Source organism: Pinus tabuliformis, chromosome X (assembly GCF_031772625.1).
Source record: "Pinus tabuliformis cultivar Carrire ecotype Pingquan chromosome X, CPIR1, whole genome shotgun sequence".
NCBI classification, from domain to species: domain Eukaryota; kingdom Viridiplantae; phylum Streptophyta; class Pinopsida; order Pinales; family Pinaceae; genus Pinus; species Pinus tabuliformis.
In genome coordinates, this window is record NC_142308.1 from 982103294 (window position 1) to 982122188 (window position 18895).

Consider the following 18895-nt stretch of genomic DNA (forward strand, 5'->3'; position numbering starts at 1 on the left):
AGTTGCCTAATTGATGTTTAACCTTAGCAATTACTTTAATAGTTAAGTAATTGAATTTTATAAGATAAAGTGAGTTAATCTAATGAAATGCAAAGGTTATTTGCATTAATGAATTAAATGAATCTCAGACGTTGATCTCAAATGATGTTGAGATCTAATCTTAACTGCCAATCACTTTGGATTTAGTCAATAACTCAAACTTATAAAATGAAGGCTACGCTAGGGGAGAACACACATCTTGAGCACAAGGCACAGTGAGAAAGTGTGATCTGAATTATTAGATGAAGGACTTCCATCCAAGTGTGCAAGGTTCCAAGAAGAGTGCAAGAGACAACAAGGAAAGGATCCAGATCAATCAACAAATCGAAGCACAGGTCAAGGGTTTGATCAGTTGGATAATTTCCAGGTTTATTGTTGTATTTGTGCTTTTTCCTCGGAGGGCCATTATCCTAGGAAGGAAGCCCCTGTATGCTATAGACTATTGTCAATGAAACAATAGATTTTGAAGGGTAGAAATCTTGTGTGCATGTGTATGAGATTTGTGTGATCATTTTGCTTCCGCTATTATCTCTATTTTGTGTTAAAATCTCAGTTGTGCTTTTTATTCAGTAAATTTATAATAGTCTACTAAGAAGTAATCAATCGAGTTGTTGGGATTAGAAAATTAACAAGGCATCAGAGCCAAGTCTTTGAGCGACCAAATCTTTAAAGAGTTACACACAGGTGGTTAAGACTACAAAGTCACACGAGGATAGCCATATGCAGTGAGAATAGAGAAAAAGGGTTTAGCAAGTGACAAATTTGTACGTGATTGTATAGTGCATGAGGACCATGTATTGAACCACAGCCATATGTGCAAGGAGCAAGAAATCTTTAGCTCGTATGCAATCATACTGTCGAATTGTGATGACAAAGAATCACTGAGTCAAAAAAGAACAAAACAAAAAAACCCGACTACCGAGATCCGCGAGGTGGTAGAAAAGATTTCAAAATTAGAAAATACGAAGTAAAAAAGGGGGGGCAGCAATCCAACCAATTTGTCAGATGCCAGCCAAAAGTACTAGGGCACAACCGCCATAGGATTGGCTACATAAGTTGTGAAAAGGAGTTGATAGTCACAGGATAGGTTGGCAAAAGCCGACAATTGTAGGGAACAAAGTTGTCACAGACCACAGTATAGTCAGTTGCACGACCGAGGAAAAGTGGCCAAAGATCGAGCCATCATAACACTTGCTCACATAGAAGAAGATATTCGTTGTATAGAAATTGGCCAGGGGTCGAGCTACCATGCCAAAGAAAGATAGCCACGACTACCACCAACTATATGAGTAGCCAACGACTATATGAGGGTTGTACAAGGACACAAAGTATGGCAAAGCACAAGTGTATAAGTTGTAGTAGCATGATACGAAGGGCAACTCCATCTTGCATCTAGCGAGATTGGTAGAGCTCACTCTTCAGAGGGAGAGGGGGAGACTGTGGCAATCAAGAATTCGGCAAAAAAATGATTTTGTGGGTGTTTTGAAGGACTTAAATCTTAGCAAATCTATAAACCAGTGTTCTTGTGGGTGCTAGGACTTAGCTCAAGGCATTATTATCAAATCTAGAAATGGAAATAACCAACTTGAGTTTTGAAGACCGACTGGTTGGAGCATCTAGGGAGCAAGGTGATCCTAGAAGGCAAGGGTCACCTTGTTGTTGAAGGAACATTACCTTTGGGAGTTTGCAGAAAAAGTTGTTCCTGAGCCGACAAATCTATCAGAGAAGGCATCTCATCTGAAGAAGGACATCAGAGCCCAAAGGATTATCATGGATGTCATAAAGGATCATTTGATCCTACACTTGGCAGAAAAGAAGTTAGCCAGGAGATGTTTAAAGCTCTCATGGATTTGTTCCAGAGTGACAACATAAACAAGAAGATGATCTTAAGAAACAAGCTCAAGTCCATCCACATATTAAAGTACGATGAGTGCTCAATCATATCTTCATGCTGCAACTCAATTATCTTCATTTATGAAAGTTTCTTCGATGCTAGATTTCATAATTTTTGTAGAGATATACCTTTTTATCATGTTATAATGATTCTTTCACATAGTGAGGAACCTTCATAATCACTATCAAGGATGTGGATGCCAAAAAGTAATTGCATAAATGGTGGAGTGCTAGATGGCCCAAAGTCTTATATCTTTGCGTGATGACCGCTACCAATGAGATGCAACTGACGGTGTAGATTCTAATCCTTTCAATGCTTCGTGTTTCTTTCCATGATGCCATGCTTCCAAACTTCTTCTACGAATGCAATTGCACATGCTACTACAACTACCATCTTCTAATGAAAAACGAAACATACTGTAAACAGTCCTACTAGGAGAGTTTTTCAATAATATAGATCCTTAGTGTCTTCATTCTTCGGTTTCTTTTCAGGTTCTTCATTTTCTTTAGTTGTATGTGCTCCACTTCTTTCCTTCCTCTTGTTGTTCTTCTTGTTTTGCGGGTCTTTGGGACAATATCTTTTAAAATGTCCATATTCATTGCATCCAAAGCATTGCACCTTGGACATATCTAGATTTCTTTGTGGTTGATAGTTATTCCTTTGACGGGGTTCAAACTTTCCAAACTTCCCTTTCTTCTTCTTTACTTTGGCAACAAAATCTTGAGACTTTTCATTTGGTTTGGTGTCATCCTTTGCCTTCAATCTTGTCTCTTCTATCATACACAAAGACCATATCTCATCAAAGTTCGAAGTGTCCTTTCTTGAATAAATGCTTGTCACAAAACTGCTCCATTTGAGAGGTAATGCATTGAGTATACAAGTTATTAGTTCAGAATCAATAACAACTTCTCCAAGTCCTTGTAATTGATCCCTTAATTGTGAAACCTTCAAGAGATATGAGGTCAAGTCTTCATCCTTTGACAACCTTGTCTTGTATAGCTTATTCCACCAATGAATATAATTTCACCAACTTGTCATATATTGCTTTAGATGTGCCCAAATCTGCCACAAAAGGAATAAGATGATCCTTAATGGATTCAATGAGAATCCTTTGAGCCCTCACTTCTCCTTTCATGTACTTTGCCAATTCTTGAGTCTTATCCTTCTTTGGTTCTGCAACTTTGCCTTGAACATAGTCCATGACTTCATTTTCTACAAGTATCAAATATTATCTTTTCTTCCATGCTTGAAAGTTTGTAGACCCATCAAGCTTATTGCCTTCCTTATAAAATGAAGTCATTTGATTTGAAGATTGAGCCATAGAGAATAATGTAGTACTTACTTGATAAAGAGTGTCTAGCTTGATGAAGAAATCTTCAAATACCTTGATGTTGCCAAGACTTCCAAGAGACTTCAAAGATGCCCTAGAATGATGACTTCTAGGATGCCTCCAACAATGGTGACTTCAAGCTGCTTCAAAGAGTATAGATGATGTTCCCAGGATTCTTGATACTTCCTTGTATGATGCCTTCTATAAAGATGTCTTCCAAAGAAGCTTCCAAGAGAGAGATATCAATGTTCTTCTTCAAGATGATGATGTGTAAACAAAAGCCTTCAAAAGAGGAGTAGTAACCTTCCTTCAAGATGAACCTTTTGAGTCTTCTTCCTTGTATCCTTCCTTATGTCCTCCTTTATGTCCTTTCTTATATCCTTCCTTGTGTCTTCCCTTGTGTCCTTCCTACAAATGATGTCCTTCAAGGTATCTTTGATGAATGTCTTCTCCTTGTGCCAACAAGAGTGATCTTCAAGTTGCCTTCTTCACCTTGTTCTAAAACCATGTTGAGAAATCGACAGGGGCAGTGGTTAGGGTGATTTCTCTTTACTTCATAAATGTGTGAATTTATGTTGGCTTCTTATTACTTTTATTATGTTATGTTCATCAAACAATCACCAAAACCATAAACCATGAAGATTACAAACACACAATGGACACAAGATGTAGGCTCCAAGCCAGGGCAAAACCCCTCCAAGGGGAAAACCCACAAAATTCTTCTTTTCTTATAGAATCAAATCAAATGAGGAATTGAAGACCCAAAAAACAAGACCAAGACCCCCAACAAGACAAAAGTCAGCCCTCCTTCCAAGCTCTTCCAACAAGTCAAAGTCAAACCAAGCCAAAGCCTTTCAAATCAGCGCCAGCAACAAAAATTTGGCCCCCAGCCACAGAATTCTGGCCCCTAGCAATAGAACTTCGAACCTGCAACTTCGGTCCCTGCAACAACTTCAAAATTTCACACGTATAAGAGATTTAGGGCAGATTCCAAGGCAAAAACTTTGATTTTCTTCCTTCTTTCTCTTTCTTGTTTCTCAGCTTCTTCTTCTCTTGAATTTCGCTCTTCTTGTCTTGGTGATTGAACTTGCTTGGTGGTTCTTCAAATGAGGTCGATCTCTCTCTATTTATACACATCCAAGAGGTTGAATTACCCCTTCCAATGCCGACTTGGTCTTGTTGGTACAAAAATGAAATTTTTGACTCAAATAAATTTATTTTTCCACTTTCTTTTCAAAGTCCAAATGGGACTTGACTTCAATACAATATTTTGACTTGTGACAAATATTCTTTTGACTCAATAAATCTTAGAAGCATGAAGAACATTCTTGACCTAGATGACCAACTAGTTTGAGCATGAAACCCATGCTTATAAAATAATATTTCTTTTTTTTTCCTTTTGATCTTTACATGAAATATACAATAATATAAGCACAATAGCAATTATGAAGATCGAGCCTAGTTACATTTTCTAACAGAAAAGTCGGGTAGACTCAACAACTTGCAAGTCTACCCATAAGAGTCTTGTGACTATGGTGTCTAATTGTATTTGTCAGATATGCTTATTGTTTTACTGAGTGGCTTTGATCCTTGATCACTTGCACACTTGATAGTTATTTAACTCAATTGGTTTGCACTGCATACACTACCTTCCCTTTCTCTTGTTGAATATTCTACAAGATGTACAGTAGAAACCAATTTTATGATCTGATAATTACTACCTACTTATCTTTAACAATTTATCTCATGCCACTGATATCATTGAGCAATTATACACGGAAAATATCAACAACAAATGCAGTGAAAATAGTAAGATCATAAGGAGACAGCCATGCACAATAGAGACAACAATTTTTCCCTGGGAAACCCAAACTTGGGAGAAAACCCATCAACTTTTCTTCTAGGACAAATTATTCTTCAGCAAGTTTTACAAATCCAAATTATCTAGAAATTTGTGATAATATCCAAGTCCAAATACTAGTGGTCAATTTCCAGCAAGTCAATGTTGGTCAAACCAGCCAAAAATACAAAAGTCAACGCTAGTCAATAGTCAAAATTTCAACTTGCATTCAACGCAACCTGTGATCAAATCCGTACTACGGTCAACTTCAGTCAACAGTGAAACTCACACTTGGTCAAACTTCAATCAAGTTGGCCTCTTCCTATTCACACATGCAACTACTCTAAAAGAGAGAGGATGTGATGATGAATGATCCAAAGTGATGTGTCACATCATGTATAAATACAAGTCGAATGGGTTGAATTTTGACCAAGGGGCACACCTTTTCATGGTGGGGTTGACTTGTCCTTTTTTAACCTACATGATGCCAAAAAAAAATATTATTTTAATTTTCACAATTCTTCTAGGCCGACTTAGGTGACCTCTTGGCATGCGGGAATACCTCCCGATGCTACACAAAAATCAACACTCTCTCTTAGCAAGGGAGGTATTCTCCTTGGCTGCAACAGATTTCCCCTTAGCTAAAATTTCTCCCTCATAAGAAAAGTTCATAAATTTGCCATGTTGATGCATGTCTATAAATCACTCCATCTTGGAGTAGGCAATGTGACTATCCTTGGACATTTACCCCTGGCCAAATCAACATGGCCCAACCAAAGTCCTTTATGACTCATTATTTAAATGTATCAATCTCCTCTAGTCGAATCAGCATGACCCAACCAAAGTCCTTTATGGCTTCTCAGGAGAGGATTTGCCCCTGGCCAAATGGCCCAGCCAAGATCCTTTATGGCTTCTCAGGTGAATTTCATCTATCTCCTCTGGTCAAATCAACATGACCCATCCAAGTCCTTATGGCTTTTCAAGGGAAGATCTGTCCAATCTGCAATTTCCCTCTGCCATTCACCCCTACTCAAATCCGTATGATCCAGCCATGTACTTATGGCTTCTCAAGTGAGTGTATCCATCTCCCCTAGTCAAATCAACATGACCCAGCTGTTAGTTTTTATAGCATCGAATGGTGTTCTAGTCCCAAACTTTGTGAAGAGGCTAAAACACATGAGACCTCTAAAACCCAGAAACCGTTTCTGGAAATTCCACATAGAGACAGCTCAATTAAATTAATTGATCGATAATTAAAAATGCCTAAGTGTAACTTAGGCAAATCGATTAATTAATGGGAATTAATATAGAAAGGTGAGAATTCTCTAGAAACTCACATGGGTTAACTCAGAAATGATCTCAGCCATCGATAAGGACTTAATCGTGGCCATTGGTGATCCAACTAGAGATTATAAGAGGAGGTCGATGGGGATGGAGAAGAACACACAGGAAGAGCAAGTTTCCTTGGCAGATCGATTTTCCAGAGAATAGCATTCAGCCGGAAGAAATCGAGCTATAAGGAAGCAGGATCTAGAGGGGGACCAGTAGCAGATTTCCGAAGGAGGATTCCAGAACAGGAAGAGTCAGTTGAGAGGAGGACGAGTTTTCCTTAGGAAGTTGCGCAAGGACTACACAGGAGGGCTTCAAAGGAGAGTTCGATTCAACCAAAGGAGTTGATTCAGTTGCTGAGGGCCAGGATAAATTCCAGGAGACCAAGCGAGTCACTTCTCGAGACAGAGATAGGCAGAGCTATAGGATTCAGTGTGTTTCAAAGGCAGTGCGAATTAGCCTGCGCAAAGGCTGACACATGGGCATTTCGTTTGGCCCAGTTTGGCTAGATTTTAGAGTAGAATCAGTTGTGGTGCTAAGGTATTAGCCTCACAGATATTTTGTCATGTTTCTCCCAGACTAGATTGCTAGATTAAGCATCCAAATTGTACTCAGAACATTTGTTGCTGCATAATAATAAAACCCTCATCTGCTGCACCGATTTTCCCAAATTGGGTTTTTATGTTTCTGAGGACAATTGTCCAAAAATAACTGTGTGATTTTTATTGTGTGTGCTAGCATTTTCTCAGTTTCCAGTTTATTTTCCTCAGCGTTTTATTTGTGAAGAAATTGCAATGTGATTAATTCGATATTTTGTCGTAACAAAATAAACTGCATAATTCACTCAGTGAGAAGAATTAATTCTAGTTGTTTCATTTCAAGCAAATTTTCACATGGTATCAAAGTGAGTTTGATCAAACATTTGCTCAGAGGCCGAAGGAGAAAATCGTTCAGACTCAAAGGGAGTCTGGAAGCTCGATTTCGAGGTATGTGCAGAGCCTAGTCAGACAATGTGAATTGTTGGACAAGGGTCGAATTTCCAGTTACAAAGTGCAGGAAGGATCGATTTGTCCAGGAAATGATTCAAGCAGGTAGAGGTGAGCAAATCAATATTTTCATAGAGCAAATTCTTGATCTGGGCACAAATAATTTGCAGTAGCAGATTAGTGTCAGGTGGAAGAGAAATTGCACACAAAAAAGGATTTTCTCAAAGGGTTTCCAAATCTAAGTCATTGGGAGGAAATCCAAATTTTCTAGTTGTCGGTAGCAGAAACAACAGGCAGATCTGCACATTTGAGAGGGGAGTGCAAGTAGCAGTGCTAGCAGCCAAGCAGGAGAGAAGGAGATTCTTGTTTATAACCCAGTTGTGAGTTTGCAGAGATGGCCTCAACAAGACTTCATGATCAGGATAGATTGGATGGTGCATCCAACTATGTTATTTGGAAGGCCAGAATGTCCTTTCTGTTAAATGAGCATGGTCTGAAGGATTATGCAAAGAGAGCTATAGTTGTACCTACAGACCCACAGCAACTAGAGAATTACAAAAAGGAAATGGCCAAGGCAAAGCGGTTGATCCTTGATGGAGTTCGGGATCATATAGTCTCACATTTAGCAGCCAAAGAAATGTGGTATGGACTCGCAACACTATATCAGAATCCTGCGAGAATCGGAAGTTGTTTCTAAAGGAGAAGCTGAGAAACACCAAGATGCATAAGGGAGGAGTTACTCCATACATTAACAAGATTTAGGATATCCAGATTGAGTTGTCCGTCGTAGGTGAGACGCCACAAGAAGTTGAACTGGTGCATGTAGCCATCAACGGTTTCTCCAAGGAGTGGACTACTTTCGTCCAAGGCATCACTGGACGAGATATGCTACCTGGATGGGATCGTTTGTAGTCACATTTCACGCAGGAGGAGATACGACTTGCTCTAGTCAAGAGTAGTCTCAATGACATCAGCAGAGGATCAAAGACTGTGAAGGAGGAGGAGAAAGTAGTCCTTGCATCAAAGGGAAAGGCAAAGAAAGATTCCAGTCAGGGACAAGGCTCATAGGGAGGTGAGAAGAAGAAGAAGGACTTGTCGAAGGTCAAGTGCTTCAGGCATGGTGAGTTCGGTCACTACAGTACACAGTGTCCTCAAAGGAAGGACAAGAAGGAGAAACAGGAGCAGGCAGCAGCTTCGACAGAGATAGATCAGTGGTCCTCCAGGTTGGAGGAATACTTCGCTTTGTATGCAATTATACCTCTAGGAGAGAGGTGGGGAGACATTGAGCTTTAGACTCTAGAGTTGCGTAGAGTTGAGCAAGGTCCATTGAACAAGTGTTTCCTCATGGATCAATACCTTTGCTATGGGGGGCCCACAGTATTCAGCAGCAGATGGATCAGTGTCAGATGGCACAGTCAAATCTTGAGAGACAGTTGTAGTACTAGTTGTAGTCAGATGCTGAGGAGCATAGAGTAGTTGCAGTGCAGACAGACTCAGTGGACAATGTAGAGACCAGTAGTAGTCAGTTACTCAGGAAACAGTCACAATCCATAGATACAGTTGATTCAGTTTTTGGATTTCAGTTGTAGCATTTGTAGCAGCAACAGCATCATGAGATCAGTTGCAACGCAATGGCAGAGTTGGCAGTAGTACAGTGCAGTGTCAACAACAGTGCAGATGCAGGATGATTCATCTCAGAGTAGTAGATGAATCAGAGTTGCGCAGTAGTTGGTGGGCAATGGCAGGTTGTCATAGATGTCAGACATCAGCAGCATGTATGGAGGACGTTGTGGGAGAGAACACCTTCCTCTCGAAGAGGGAGTGTTAGTTTTTGTAGCATCGGATGGTGTTTTAGTCTCAAACATTGTGGAGACGCTAAAACACAAGAGATCTCTAGAACCCAGAAATAGTTTCTGGAAATTCCACCTAGAGACAGCTCAATTAAATTTATTGATCGATAATTAAAAATGCCTTAGTCTAAATTAGGAAAATAGATTAATTAATGGGAATTAATTGAGAAATGTGAGAATTCTCTAGAAACACACATGGATCAACTCAGAAATGATCTCAGCCATCAATAAGGATTTAATCGTGGTTGTTGGTGATCCAACTAGAGATTATAGGAGGAGGTCGATGGGGTTGGAGAAGAACACAAAGGAAGAGTGAGTTTCCTTAGCAGATCAATTTTGCAAAGGGAAACGTTTAGCTGAAAGAAATCAAGCCAGTAGTAGTCAGTGACTCAGGAGACATGTTGAAAAGTGTAACTAGGTTCGGTCTTCATAATGACATGTAATTGTGATTTTATGTAATGATGTAAAGAAGAAAAATAAAATTGTTGTATTGACTTGCTTCATGGGTTTCATGAGCAAGAGATTTTATTTTTTAGTCAAGACTCCCATTGAGCGTCTTTAGGATTTATTTGTCATCTAGCCATAAAATGTTAGAGTCATTGTCATGTAATGAAGTCATGTTACACTTTGTAAAAGGTCAAATTTGTCTATGTAAAGTATCCTCCAAGACCTTGTCACTTATCCTCTTCAAGTCGGCCTACAACGATGGAAGAACATGCTAGAAGAAGTCGGCCTAACCTCTAGGGATCATGTCGGCCTAAAAGACATGTGTGGAGGTGTATATATAGCCACACTCGGCCTCACTTAGAGGCAAGTAACTCGACTTGCATTCGATCAAGAGAAGTGCAAAGAAGGGGCAACGAAAAATTTTCTTCTAGGGCAGCGAAGAAGGGTTCTTCTGGATCAGTGAAGGAGATTTTTTTCTGGGACAACGAAGAAGGTATTCTTCTGGGCAAGCGAAGGAGACGTTTCTTTTGGGCTAGTGAAGGAGAGGTTTCTTCTGGGGCAGCAAAAGATGGATTCTTCTAGGTGACCGAGATAGAGATCTAGAGATCGAGTTTCTTTAGAGAAGATCAGTGAAAGCCTAGAGACCGAGATTCTCTAGAGGGAGCCGAGGAGCAATGTGAAGAATAGAGACCGAGTCTCTCTAGAAGGAGCCAAGGAAAACAGTTCGAAGAAAATTGAGGAAGGGAAGAAGCAGAGCATCAAGGTTAGTGACAAGGTTCTTGGGAGGATACTAGAGTCAAGGGTCTGTGTCATGGTCTTGGTACACATCAATTGAAGATCTAGGAGAAGAATTTTGATCGGGTTTTCCTCTCAAGAGGAGAGAGGTTTTGGCCCTGGCTGACAAGCCTAAATACTGTATCACTTGTCTTTTATTGTGCATATTGGTAATTGTCTTAATGAAAATGAACACAATAAAAACATAACAAACACTATAAGCTAAGAAGTAAATGTATATCACAAGCAATTATCAAGCAAAGAAATCTTTTAAATTTCCATGCCCTAGATTTCTCAACATGGTGTCAAAGCTTAGGTGCTAAAGTCAAGAAAGAGGCATTCAAAGCAAGTTGACACACGAGAATCGAGCTTCATAGAAGGATCAAAGCAAGTTGAAGAACTCCAAACCATCCAATCAAGAAGACATCAAGCATCAAAGAAGGATCATAGCAGATTCAAGGGCTACTAAGGTCAAGATCTTCAAAACCCTAGATCAAAGAAATCTACACCAACAAGAGTCTTGAATTATCTTCAAGAAGGAAGTAGGAAGAAAGACCGAAACCATAGAAGCATTCCAGAGATAATACATCACCAAAGAAGTGGAAGATCTTCAAATCCAAGGAAGGTTAGATCGAAAAACAATCTTCTCTCTATTGAAGCAAGGATCTCATTTGGAAGAAAATCATCCTATAGAAGGCAATCCTCCCTCGTCAAAGAAAGAATCCTCCTAAAAGGATCATCTGAAGCAACAAGTTCATCATCATCAAGTTGAAGATTCTATCTTCACAAGTACCTTTTATTATAATCTAATCTAGTAAAAATGACTTCATGTTTCAAGGAGAACCAAAAGTTGGTTGGGGTATCAAACTTCCTTGTATGGAAAAGAAGGATAGACATAGTCCTCGAAGTAAATGAAGTTATTGATCATGTCCATGGAAAAGTCTCCAACCCATCTGAAGAACAAGCATTATCTGAATACATGGAAAGGGATCTCAAGGCTCAAAAGATTCTTAAGGAGTCTATCAAAGATCCTCTCATTTCCTATGTAGCCGAGCTGGAGACATCTAAAGAAATATATGACAAATTGGGAGAACTTTTCTCTAAAAGAACGATAGAAAAGATCATATCACTTGGATCTAATCTATATAAGTTTAAGGTGTCAAAGGATGAAGGGATATCGTCATGTCTCTCAAAAGCATCTCAAATAAAAGGTCAATTGCAGGATCTAGGAGAGATGGTATCTGATAACGAAATAATCTACGTGATTCTAAATGCATTGACTGATGAAAAAGGTAACCGCATATCTACTAGGGAAGAGGAAGTTATCCCGTTCATCAAATTATGGTCTCTGCAAACGCAGAATAAGACAGGTTGAAGATGTGAAAATTCCCCAAACCGAGAATCCCTACTGCAACAACTGATTAAACTTCTTCTATTTGTTAATTACTGAAACAAATTATTTATTGCTTCCTACAGCAAATATTGAAGCTAACACACTACAACCTACACCAATTAAATATTGTGCCCAAAACAAGAACTGGACAATAAAGAAAGATACACACACATGACAGTTATTTTTAGACAAATGTCCCCGAAAAAACCCAATGGGAGAAAACCGATGCAATAGCTTTGGGAGTTTTATATTATTAAGCAGTAGTTTCTGAATACAACTTTGGATGCCCTTCTGGAAAATCCAGTTACAGAGAAATAAACTGGCAGAAAGAACTTAGTGAGATTACCTCACTCTACCCGGTAATTCCAAGCTGTTCCAGCAGCTAAACCAACTGTCCCTGCTATCTTTGCATTGGCCCTGAATCAGCCTCAAAAGGCTCTGCGTCAGCTCAACTGGGAAACATTTGCCCTCTAGAGTAGTTTCCAACCCTCCCCACTCAGAAATGTCAAACTCGGACTTCTGCGTTGAACACTGCACAGCTTCTGCATGAGCCCTCCTGGCTCAGCGTCAAGCTCTGCATGGGCCCTTCTGGCCCAACGTCAACCCCTCATGGATCTGCGTTGCCTCCTCCTGGTGTCTGTTTGCCTCTCTGTTGCGTATCCTGGGCTCTGGAGAAGATACTCCAACCCAACTATCCCTGCCCCTCACGGCAACAGCTCACTATCGAAAATCTCTCAACAGCTGCTCTGCTTCAAAAAATCGATTCTTTGAACTCTCTGTGTGTTTCCAAGTGACCCTCAAGCCTCCTTAAATAATCTCCTCATTAACATTCAACAGCCCAGATTAGAAGCTAATCAATGACTAAGATCATTTATGCTTGATCCTTGTCTTCTTCTAGAAGTTACACCCACAGTTAGATTAATACCCATTAATTATTTTAATTTCCTAAGTTTAGACTTAGGGTCCCATTAAAAATAATTAATTATTTTAATAAAATTGTTTCTGGGTGGAATTTCCCAAAACACTTTCTGGATTCTTTGGAATACATGTGTTTAAGCCTACTTGCAAAATTTGGGACTTAGAGCATATCCGATGCGACCAGAAATCAATAGAAGAAAGAAAGTAACAAAAGTTGAGATAGAAGGAATTAATCAGTGACAAGAAGAAAAGGAAAATTTGGAAAGCTTGATCCTCCAAAGAAAAAGAAAAGAACATGGCTAAGGAGAGATGCTATGGTTGTTAGAAACTTGGGCATTATAGAAGAGATTGTCCTAAACGCAAGAGGGACAGGGAAGAAGCCCATATTACTAAGGAAGTGAAAGAACCTGAAACAAAGAAGCTTAAGAAGGAAGAAGCAAAAAGATCTCTACTATGACTGAGATGATCTTCTTCACTAAAAAGGTACTTTCTACTTGTAATTAGGAAGCAATGTAAATAAGATAGGATGTATCAAATTAGAAAATAGCATCGTAATGGAAGCATTAGAAGGACGAACTCATGACATGAGCAGCAAAAAGAATGTCTGGAATAAAAATTCTATTGTTTACAAAGAATGGGAGCTCTGGGAAACTTCATTGAAGCAGAGGTCATCATCAACTAGGATCATCATACAATAGTCAAGAAGGAAACATATGTTGGGTAAGGATATGAAATATCCTCAAGTTTCTCTGATGGAATCCTTATCAAAGGATTCACCAATTTAGAAAGGACGAAAAAGTTTCATCAAGAATTCCAACTAGTGGGATTCAAGGGATGATGGTATGATGACATAGCAGGAAAGCGGGTCTAACGGTTAAAGTCCTTTTGTTCAAATAAAGATGCTACAAGAATTCTGGATGACCAAAGGAAAGATGAGGTATGCATGCTTACACAGGATATAATGAAAAGTCATGTCATATGGTTGCAAATAATATGGATCACTATTTCCATCATGGGAAATATGATCAAGAGAAGAAAGGATCTCCTCCTCCAAAAGATTGTAGAAAGGCATAAGTCGCACTAGATGAAATCAACATAATATGTTCTCATATGAATCATGAGGAAGCTTACTACAATTGAGGAACTCTAATTGGAAGCTCCTGGGAATGAAGTGTGAAAAGAAAGGAAGAGATCATGCAAATATGCAACAAAAGTAGAAGGCATTCAACATTTGAAGTCCAAGAAGATTTGACTAGAATATCTCCCGGATGGAAATACATGCAGGACGCTAATACCTACAACAAGTTGTCATGAAGAAAGACCATCACAAAGGTAATTGTGATTCAAAGTGTTCATTTATTATTTTTGGAACTAATATCTGGATGGGCTTATGTAGGACTGCAAAAGGGAAGATCTGTGGATGACTTCCAATAGGACCATATTGAAGGATGTAAGATCCTTCCAGAAAATATGGCATGAAGGCAGAATGACATAAAGCGAAGGTCGGATGGAAAATCTGATGGATCACTTTCTGATGAAATGCGAACATGGCAAACTCATGGATGAAAGTGATGGATGGTGTGTGCCCTATGAAGAAGTCCCCGAAACATGAAGACTCCATAACAAAAGAAATTGATAACATCAAAGAAGAGAGGAGTTCTTCAAGCAGCTGGTTGTTCCAAATGAGGAGCTACTATAGGTCCCTAGTTAAGAGGGAACCGGAAAAAGAAGTTTCTTACTTGGAAGAAACTTGGAAATTCGTAAGCCAAGAGGGAGCTTAGGTACATTCCTTATTGGAATATGGCCTCCCTATTTGAAAGGGAGAGATAGACATGACATTCTGGTATTCACCTGGGAAGACAGAATGGAGGATTGGGTAATTATTTGGCATCCGATGCTCTTTGAGGATGAGAAAGGGAGGACCGATATTCTTTGATGGTTGGGGAGTCCAAGATAAGAATAGTCCTCATGGAACATACCCTAAAAGAACTCGGGTGGGGTATGTTCCGAGAGAGACAATGATGAGGGTGTCTATAAATCATTGGTTTCGCTAGCATTGAGCTCAGATCTTGTGGAGATAAGGAGTTGTTAGTCAAGGCCTTGTTATGTAACAATGTTGGTTGATATGATGCTATACAAATGAGTTACCAATCCAAATTCTTCTTATGAGAAATTCTTCAGATTGAGAAAGTCCAAGTACCATTATGAATACCTCCCTAGTTAACAGGGAGTGTTGAAAAGTGTAACTAGGATTGGTCTTCATAATGACATGTGATTGTGATTTTATGTAATGATGTAAAGAAGAGAAATAAAATTGTTGTATTGACTTGCTTCATGGGTTTCATGAGCAAGAGATTTTATTTTTGAGTCAAGACTCCCATTGAGAGTCTTTAGGATTTATTTGTCATCTAGTCATAAAATGTTAGAGTCATTGTCATGTAATGAAGTCATGTTACACTTTGTAAAAGGTCAAATTTGTCTATGTAAAGTATCGTCCAAGACCTTGTCACTTATCCTCTTCAAGTCGGCCTACAACGATGGAAGAACATGCTAGAAGAAGTCGGCCTAACCTCTAGGGATCATGTCGGCCTAAAGGACATGTGTGGAGGTGTGTATATAGCCACACTCGGCCTCACGTAGAAGCAAGTAACTCGACTTGCATTCGATCAAGAGAAGTGCAAAGAAGGGGCAGTGAAAAAGTTTCTTCTGGGGCAGCGAAGAAGGGTTCTTCTGGATCAGTGAAGGAGATTTTCTTCTGGGGCAGCGAAGAAGGGTTCTTCTGGGCAAGCGAAGGAGAGGTTTCTTCTGGGCTAGCAAAGCAGAGGTTTCTTCTGGGGCAGCAAAAAAAGGATTCTTCTAGGTGACCGAGATAGAGATCTAGAGACAGAGTTTCTCTAGAGAAGATCAGTGAAAGCCTAGAGACCAAGATTCTCTAGAGGAAACCGAGAAGGAGCAGTGTGAAGAATAGAGACCGAGTCTCTCTAGAAGGAGCCAAGGAAAACAGTTCGAAGAAAGTCGAGGAAGGGAAGAAGCAGAGCATCAAGTTTAGTGACAAGGTTCTTAGGAGGATACTAGAGTCAAGGGTCTGTGTCATGGTCTTGGTACACATCAATTGAAGATCTAGAAGAAGAATTTTCATCGGGTTTTCCTCTCAAGAGGTGAGAGGTTTTGGCCCTGGCTGACAAGCCTAAATACTGTGTCACTTGTCTTTTATTGTGCATATTGGTAATTGTCTTGATGAAAAAGAACACAATAATAACATAACGAAGAAAAGACTATAAGCTAAGAAGTAAAAGCATATCACAAGCAATTATCAAGCAGAGAAATCTTTTAACTTTCCAAGCCCTAGATTTCTCAACAAGATAGTCCCAGTCCATAGATACAGTGGATTCAATTTCTAGATTTCGATTGCAGTAGTTGTAGCAGTAGCAGCATGAGATCAGTTGCAACGCAGTGGCAGAGTTGGCAGCAGTACAGTACTACAGTGCAGTGTTTGGGCCACTTGGAGGGGTTAATCTACATTCTTGACCATTTGGAGGCTAAGTAGATCAGCAGCAAACATTCAAATGCAGTACTTAGTAGGTCTTATGTTACTGGGACAATAAAATAATGTGCACCATGAAAGAGATTAAAAGAATGAACAACTAGTAGAGGTTTGTTACCAATCTTTTATTTTGGCAAAAAACCTCAAGGGTAAACCCATCGGTGTTGACTAATGCCCCTCACCCATAGGTAGATTCGAATGAACACACACTGGCACAAAACTAGCCAATGCCAATAACATCAACAACAACAGCTAGTTGGGCCAACAATTTGGGCTAGTTTTGTTGCCACTCTATCTAATGTAATCACACTAATCATCTCAAGTAATGTTGCTATTAAAATTTTAAAAGATAGTAATTTAGAACAAATGATGTAACTACTGTTCTACGATTAAACTCCTGATGGGCAAACAGCTACAGTTTTCGAGAAAGATGTGACTCCAGCCCTAAAGGTTAAACTCTTTTCTGGAGGACGCACACATGATAGAACAAAAGTTATCATCAAGAAACATCCTTATAGCAAGTCTGCTATACAATGGGCTAGCACACAAACATTGTCAAACATGGAGAAAGTACAACCAATTTATATGGTACATAAAGGCTTGAGCTGAAGGGCCACCATCTAAATGGCCTTTTGGAGCAATGCCAGTGGATTGATGCTTGATCCTATCATTTCAAACAACCGGTAGTGTTCATCCCAATGTACACATCTCCAAGGTTGTTTAAACAAATATCTGATTGGATTGGACTGATTGTCTCATAGACATCAGGTGTTTAAAAGATTTTTCCCAGCTGATGAAACTTATCATGAAGTAATTTATTATTTTTAGTATGGTTTACATACTTTATGAAAACTCAGTTAAACAAGGGTGGAATTGGAATGTTGTGCTGTACCAGATCTCATGACTGACAATCTGTGGACAAACAGCTTCCCATGCCATCAAAGAAGGCAGATTGAATGTCTGTATTGTCTTTCATAATATTTGAGTCAAGTCACAATATGAGTACATCATTTTCCGCCAAAACCTAGAGGCATCAACTTGCCTTGTACGTATACTCAGCAGCAATAACCAAAACATCAAGTTACTCCTGGCCCATCATATAGTAAAGTTACCACCAACCCACACTTTTGCATTGATTTAATCAATAAAAGAACTCTAGTACCTACCAATGGGAGTGATTTTCAACCGTACAAGATTATCCTGCTCTGGCTCTTTCCTTAGAATATCTGCAGCTATTGGATCCGGTGGATGCATAGCAAGAATATCCCCTGATATGCTATGTGATTTCCTCATCATGGTTCCAGACTTCTGGTTCTGGTCTTCACCAGCATTAACCATATCTGGAGGAACAAGGGATGATGCTGTAATATCTGCATTTGTTTCCTGTAAACAATGAATCCAAACTTTTCAACACATGTCCTTATGATCCCAACCTGATTAACAGATTGCACAGCACAATAAGGCTTCAAAACCACCATGCATAAAAAGAATTTTAAACAGGATCCCTCATAACCTCCCACAGGCAACAACCACCAGCCTCAATTTCTTTATAATGAAGGGAGATCAATATTTAAACACATAATTTTTCAAACAGTACAGTCCTTAAGTTCGAAAAAAAATTACATGATTGAAAACCAGAGTCTGAGTTTCAAACTGCTTACAGCTGTGCCTGTCAAACCTTCAGCCGCAGCACCACCATTGGCATTGCCATAATTGAAATTCTGGTCATCAATGTCTTCAAGTAGCTGATCCTCCTCATCAGAATCTTCCACACTTTCAAATACACTTGAAACAGGCGATTTTGGAGTTGTCGGTCGAATTACTGATGCCGCTGCTCTCTTTCTAGAGCCTGGATGATTGAGAGATTGGCTACTTCCTGCATAAAAAACAAAGTGATCTGTAAACAGTCAACCTGTAAAAGCCTAAACCTCGCAGACTCAAAAATATTCAAAATGAAAAGCAATTTATTGGAAATTTTGTTTAAAGTTTTTAAGAAACGACATGCATATAGCTGGTGTATTTATCAGTGGTCATCATTTGAAACAATAGCTAAACATCGATACCTCGACAAAAGTAAAATTACAAGTAAATAAATAACTTGGTTTACTAGTCATGGATTTGGAAGGAATCAAAAATGGAAAGATGAAAAAGGATCTCCCCCAACAGAAGCATTTAAGCTCTTGGTTGCATGTCACAAACAACATCAACTTAAAATGCATTTAACGTCTCTAAATTACCTCCATGTCACAAAGTTCGAACAAACTTTTTGATCAAAATAAGACTCCTAAGCAGACTTGTGATATGCATGCAATTTATATCTAGAATATGTTCTTGCAGCTTATAGATTTCTGAAATACAAAACCAGCATATGATATTTTGATAATGGACGTTACATATATTGTACACAAGAAAAATAGTCCTCCACGTAGATAGAATGCTATTGTCAAATTTTCTTTGTTTTGGGCAGAAAATATTTAATTGTATATAAACATAAAAAACATAGATCACTAGCCACTGGAGGAGCTCAACAATAATAGATTATCGACTTCAT

At 39.1% G+C, this 18895-nt stretch overlaps 1 protein-coding gene across 1 annotated transcript in view; it reads right to left on the minus strand.

Annotated features, from left to right (window-relative positions):
• Window positions 1-18895, minus strand: part of LOC149143008 (AMP deaminase-like) — a 134565-nt gene that overhangs the window by 88296 nt on the left and 27374 nt on the right. The window contains exons 2-3 of the mRNA XM_089451990.1: window positions 18006-18220; window positions 17511-17727 (exon numbers count right to left, since the gene is read on the minus strand). Of these exons, the coding sequence (XP_089308116.1) occupies window positions 17511-17727; window positions 18006-18220 (432 nt within the window). The remainder of the gene's footprint in view (window positions 1-17510; window positions 17728-18005; window positions 18221-18895) is intronic.